General features: G+C 38.7%; 1 protein-coding gene across 1 annotated transcript; it reads right to left on the minus strand.

The window, feature by feature from the left end:
* Positions 1 to 509: 509 nt before the first annotated feature.
* Positions 510 to 3,474, minus strand: LOC126835446 (zinc finger protein Noc-like). The gene is made up of 2 exons (XM_050568040.1): positions 3,208 to 3,474; positions 510 to 2,273 (listed from the first exon to the last, which is right to left on the minus strand). Exons 1-2 carry the CDS (start codon positions 3,274 to 3,276, stop codon positions 1,056 to 1,058), a joined length of 1,287 nt encoding a protein of 428 aa, XP_050423997.1. The 5' UTR covers positions 3,277 to 3,474; the 3' UTR covers positions 510 to 1,055.
* Positions 3,475 to 6,975: the final 3,501 nt, after the last annotated feature.

Here is a 6,975-nt window from a genome sequence, read left to right on the forward strand (position 1 = left end):
GGCAAAATTTAATTACCGGATGGGCTTGTTTATAAAGTCGCCAGTCGGTGTGTACAACATTAAGACTACACGACATATCGTACGTTCGACAAATAACACACAAGGCGGTTTTTGTACTACTTTTACCGTTTAAATAGCACTGCGTATGTTGTGTATTCTATTCGACAACCGCAGTTGAGCTTCAAAACCTCATTTTATATTACTCTTACACGGGTATAATGTGTTATGTAAAACACAACCCAGTTGAACTTTTGTTAATGTCATGCAGTCGATTTCTTTAATCGTTTACTGGCAGCTATGAGAAAATTAAACGACCGTAAAAACGCACTCAATTAGTGCGAGGTCAGACTCGTTATCTCTATCAGGCAATGAACTTGAATAATATTATCACTACTACAAAAGACAACATTAGGTTCAATATTATTGATTTATATTTTATTTATTCTTGACACATCTGTATACACAATAGTAATAATACAAATTTCGAGACAAATAAAAAAACATTTTTTTTATCCATTAAAATAATAATCATAATAATAATAGGTATATTAAAATATTAATAACAACGCGGCTGTCAATAATAATAATCATAATAAAGTTATAATAACCCAAATTATAAAAGTCAATGACAACGTAACGTTACACTGTTTTCGTGAACGTTCAACAAAATTATAATAATATAATCGACGCATCTTGAAACAAAACTGAAGAATTATTGCAATAATGAAAAATCAAGTAACACACGAGCTAAGTAAATTTGTATATAAAAAAAAAAATTATATAATAAAATAAATAAATAAATAAAAATTATACGGTCAACGCAAACCGCGCGTTGGATAACAAATATAGGTAGAAACGATTTTTGATCTCTGCGAAAGAGGCTCACGCAGAGAGATTAGCTTAGTTTCTAAAACGAATATAATATTAATTAATTAGCGAGTCGGGAGGATAAGTACTTGAACGATCCGAAAAATCACATTGCGTCCTCCTCGCCAGGGCGTCCATCCTAGTGTACGCTATCACAGTTGCACGTGTCGAGTCTGAGACGGCGTCCATCAGCGGCTGACGGTGGCTGATCCGTCGCGGCCGGGTGCCGCGTACAGTTGATGATGGTGGTAAGCGGCGGCCGCTGCGGCGGCGGCGGCACCGGGATAGTAAGCGGCGGTTGGGTTGAACGCGCTGTACGGCGACGGATGCGGCATGTGCTTGCTGCCGTACGGTGACGATGCGGCTCCGTACGGTGAGGCGGCTGCTGCCGGGTGATGGAACAGATGTCTGGACAGATGATTGTTGTAAGCGGAAAACGCGGCGGCCGCGGCCGCGGTGGTGGGCGACATCGGTCCAGCGGCAGCGGTGTGGGTTCGGATGTGCTGCAAGAGTTCGTCGGACGTGCTGAAGCTCTTACCACACAGCGATGGAGCTGCGGCCGGCGATTCGGTGGCCGCAGACGACTGCGACGGTATCACCCAGCTGCAGGTGTACGGGCGGGCGACAGGCGGCGCGTAAAACGGTGCGGCGGCCGCCATCAGTGACGACAGGTACCGCTGGTGATCACATTGGGCGCATCCGGCCGGGCAGCCGACGGTCATCATCGGATGGTGGTACGGGCTGACGGCGGCAGCGGACGCGGAACAACCTCCGGTGGACAGGCACAGCGGGTCTTTGCAGTCGGCACCGGCAGGCTTGTTGTGGTGTGCGGCCGCTGCGGCGGCCAACGATGCGGCCATCCACGGAGCACCTGGCAAGTACGTGTGCCGGAACGCAGCCAACGCGTCGGGTTTGTACGGTGACGGAGGCGGTAGCGGGCAGAACCCTTTGCCTCCGTGCATCACTTCCAAGCCGGATCTGATGATGGGGTTGGCCGTCTGCTGTGGTTCCGGTTCGGACGTGCGTCGTTTGGCGGCGGTCGCACCGTCGTCTCGGGGCGATGCCGACTTCCTTTTCTTGTTGTTGTTGTCCACAGAGTTGCTGCTCCTGGGCCTGTTGTCGTCATCGTTGTGGCTCAAAACGGTATTCTCATACGGTTTGAAGTTCAACTTAGCGGGCTTGGTGTCTTCAATGTAGTTGTTGTTGTGGTTGCGTTTGGTCTGGCTCAGATGGTAAGCGGCGGCGGCGGCTGAGGCCGGCGAAGCGCTGTGTGGACGGTCGGCGGCCGCTATGGGCGTTGTAGCCGGCGTCGCGGGTTTCTTAGATTTGGGTGCCATCGGCGGATCAGCGCCTATTTGGCTGCAGGTGCGCACCAACATGGCCAACGGACTTGTCTTTGAGTCCAACTGTAAATAAAAAATAAATAATAAATAATAATGAAAAATTACAACCGTATAGTAAAACATAATGGTTTTGCCGATATGATGGCGCGATAATGGTCCGCTCGTTGTCGGCCGCCGACGGGTCGTTAAACATGACACGCATTGTCACAATGATAAATAATAATGCCAACTATATAGTACTATAATGTATATAATACTGTATACATTATTCTTGTGTACACACTCGAGGGGTGGACGTTTTTTGATCGTCGGACAAGTAATAAATTCATCGGCGGCTAATTCTTTGACCGTGCGAACACCGTTACCGCCCATGCCATTATCGTAATAAATAAAGAAGAAAAAACACATTTCACCGCGGGATGGGGGATGGTCTTTACAGCGGCATAATAATCGAATCTAACTCATATAATTTATGTGGTTTACATCGGTTTCCGTCGACTTCTATAATATCATATTTTTGAAACATATAAAGAACGAGAAAAGTCTGTACAAGTTTTTTTTTTTTTTGTAAACCGATGTTCAATATATAATATAACTTTTGATCGATCTTGTGAAAAAAAAAACGTACCGCGTTACACGGCTAATTGTTTTGTGACCATTATTGCGGAAGTCGGAATAGACGATATTCGTCAATAACAGCTTAACCTATCCCAAGTCGTGGAGAACCGACGTACATACCCTAAACAGAGCAGACTACCGGTCGCGTAGTGCCTACCGATAGTCGTACTATATGTTATTATTTACTCTTACGCATATATTGAGTAAACATTGGAGGTCGGTAAATGTCGTATCCGACTCGACCGTCTAATCGTGTTTAATTTCAGTTTTGTCGAACCTAATCTACCCGTCAGACGTAACAATAGGAATACCTTTTGTTTAATTACAAGAGGTTTTTTTTTTTTTTAATTTAAAAAGAAACGCGAAAAATTCCACTTACCGAAGCCATGGAATTATCCTGTATGTACTGGTACTGGTTGCTCTCGGAATTAGTATCCATGATTGCCATAGTCGATGGTAGGTATTACACGCACTTCACGCAAAATAATACTTAATCAAATCCAAAGTATACACACAAGAAAAATAAAAAGATACAAGTTTCACGTCGGCACGGAGAACACGGTGGACGTGCGAGGTGATGTCGGCACGAACGTATGAAGAGCACTGCAGCCGAACGGGAACGCTTGTGGACTGGTGAGTGTTCCGGACTCTGGCCACCGGCACACCCGCAGACAGCAGTGTCGGCGGCCGACGATGGTGCCGCCGGCACGGTAATTCCACCGTACCATAATTATCGTACGCGAGGACCAAGATTCGCGTTCTGACTTCTGTGTACCTATGTAACCGCAATATGATAATTGGTAAACTATTTTTATGACGACTGCAGTACAACCCCGTGTATAATACACAAAAACAATGTCCTCATAACATGTTTATAACATTTTCATGATATTTTTGAAATATTAATAATATTATAGTTACCAACTGCCTGAGATTGTGGAAATATTTTTAACTATGTGACACAATATTTTATTAAAATGTTTTATGAGGTGTATTTGAACATAAAAGTATATTGTATTTGAGAAAAACTAACGAATTTACAAAATGTTATTGCTCATTGCTCAGATATTTCTGCTTTATCATTTGAAGACAGTTTAAAAATACTTCATTTTTTTTTCGACGGGCAACGCGAACCAAGTAATAGATTTAAATATATTTGTTATTTTCATTTTTATTATCTCTCGTTGTCCTTTAGTTAACAATTATAATCATAATAATATTACTATTATTATTAGTAGTAGTAAAGAGGAAAGCAAATTAGTAGTAAATTTAAGTTATTTATTTGACCATCCTACGGCACTCTCTCGATGCGTTTTGATGTTGTAATTATTTTAACACAGCCATCGCCACTATCAAATAACACAATAATTATAACGTTAATATCGTTATTGTATCTAGTCAGTAATATTATTAATATTTTAATGTTTTTTCTTGTGGCGGCCGTTCGCTGTCCGTACCACCCAAGGCGTTCGTTGCCCAAGCGATGACAGCCGCGTACCCGCAACGGTTAAGTGCGTAACACACAACAAGAATAGAGAACAGTGGCGGCCGACAGACGTTTTTTGTAAGACGTTTATTATAATATTAAATGCAGGCATATAATAAACATCATATCGTTATCATAATCTTAGTTCCTAGGTTTAAGCCCAACGCCAAACTGTCTTGTCAAATAAATGTAATAAAACAAGTCTGGAGGGCGTATCACCTTCATATCAGTGAACGCATGTACGTCTGATTCTAAATTACCATAATAATTGTAGAATCGTTCAAATACAAAATAACTAACAGTTCTCTGAGACACTTATAAGTTATAACACAAATTGGATCATTGATCCTGTAATTTGATAACCTATCGAAATCCTGACTATGATTACCACATATATTTTTCTGATAAAAGACACGAAGAACAATGCTAACGGCATGGAAGCCACTAGTAAGTAGCCTTTGTGTTAAGACTTAAAAAAAGACGGATCGATTTAATTGTAGAAGACCGGAGGTCTAAGAGCAGAAAACTGGAGAGTAATAGAGTAATTATAAAAATAATAAATTTGTTTGATATAAATCATAAAAAAAGTATGTACCTATATTTGAAAAAAATTAAGGGCAAGTCCTAACCGGAGCAATGAATAATTAGACTCCGTTAATGATTATTAAATTGGAATATTCAATTCGGTGGAGTGATCAATTATCATTAATGGTCTACTGTAGATTTCCTTCACGATATTGTAATAGTTGGTATAGTATGGACTCACTAAATAAAGAGTGAAGTAAATATCCAATTATATTGAGAAGTTAACAATAAATCCAGCGCATTTGAAATATTAATCACGAGGAGTCAACAATGGAAATTGCCTATTAACATGCGAAACATAAATATTTTATCCAGACCAATCGATTAAAGTATTTTTAAATAAAGTCGTTTTTATTTAAAGCAAAAACAATGCCTTAAAAAAATGTAATATGTTGTTAATAATAACTGTTTTTTTTTTTTGTTAAACGTTCTTTTAAAACGCAATGCTACAAGGTTTATCGGCATATTGTATCGCAAAGGCTTAATAGCGTTATTACTTATTTTGTAGTTTTATACTAATAATTATATTTATGTATATATAGTATAGTAAACCGTCAATTAATACACGTGATATGTTTATACACTATTGAAATTACCCAAAAATGTACGCAGTAGTACATATTCTATCGCAATATTACTATAATTATAAAAATAACGCAATTACTTTGCTTGGTTAAAAAACTATAAAGTAAATATAAATTACCCAGTTTGAGTTTTTTCACAATCGAGTCCGACCGAAAACGAGCGTATACAATATACATGATTAAGATCATAGTACAATATTTCCACCGATTCGGATTTGCATGTATTATCCATTCCCCCCGCCCCAACTCGAAATCCCAGTTTTGGCATGTTAAGCTTTCAATCAGCGAAACATAGCGGTTATTTTGCATGTTTATTTAGAAAAAAAACTAACATAGGATGATTTACCCATAATAGTTATAATATTTTAGATCTGGAACATAATTAATCTTAATGTGCAAACTCCTGGATCTAGATCGATCAAATTATCATAAATAATAATTATCAAATTATTATAAATATTAACTATGTCTTCTCGACTTGACAAAATTTTAATCTGGACAGTAACCACAGTGGCTGAGTGACAAAAAAATTGTATAAATTTACTTGTACTGGAATTGCTTAACTTGCCCAGCTCAGACAAAATTCCAAACGACAGATATTATATTTTATCTTATATATTTTACCCAAGTATGTGTTTACTTGTTATTACCTAAGCAACCGTAAGAAATAGTCACAAAAGAGGCGGTCTCGATCTGGGATGATCCTGAGGATAAAAAATAAATATGAGAATAATTGATGAACTAGATAAAAAAAAGGCTCGGGTCTTTCGGGTTCGGTCCTATCCTTGACACACACGCAATCTGACACGTTGCATGAGTGTAATATATTACACATTATGTCATTTATTTTTTTATTGTATTATGCTCTTTCTTTAAATAGGTCCGTGTAGAGATATCGATTTAACGTCCGCACGCATCAGCCTTATTTTTTTTTTTTTATAGATTCCCATACATATTATAATATACCACATTTTTTCAATTATATGACACAATTACTATTCATTTTACTTTTCTGGGAGCACATAAAAAATAACTACCGAAACGGACGTATGTTATTAAAACGTCGCCGTGGTTTAACGACACTCGAACAGATAAAAGCTCGTTAGACCGCATTAAAAAATAGAACTGTAATAAAAACCTCTACAGATCATGTGTATATCCGAGGTTCGTGGAAACGCTGAAACCGTCCACGTTTAATCACCCTAATAATATAACTGTCAATCGATATGCACACAAACATAATATACATCAACTACCGTATAATGGGTTTAGATAGTATACAAAAATCATTGTACTCGCGTAAAATAAATAGTATATAAGAATTATCATCCGAAATGATCAATAAAACATGACAGGACGGTCATTTAACTAGCATGGGCTGTATAACGGAAACCGCTGTGTAACTTAATCGAGTAAACGTTTTTAATGACACTGTTGTGATATCATTTTAAAAGGTTACGATGGATATAAAGAAAGAAAAAGATTAGAGGTG

Source organism: Adelges cooleyi, unplaced genomic scaffold (genome assembly GCF_023614345.1).
Source record: "Adelges cooleyi isolate 19-005CV unplaced genomic scaffold, UGA_ACOO_1.1 ACOO_flye_CR_arks_rails_tigmint_CR_PRNA_23, whole genome shotgun sequence".
Lineage (NCBI taxonomy): Eukaryota > Metazoa > Arthropoda > Insecta > Hemiptera > Adelgidae > Adelges > Adelges cooleyi.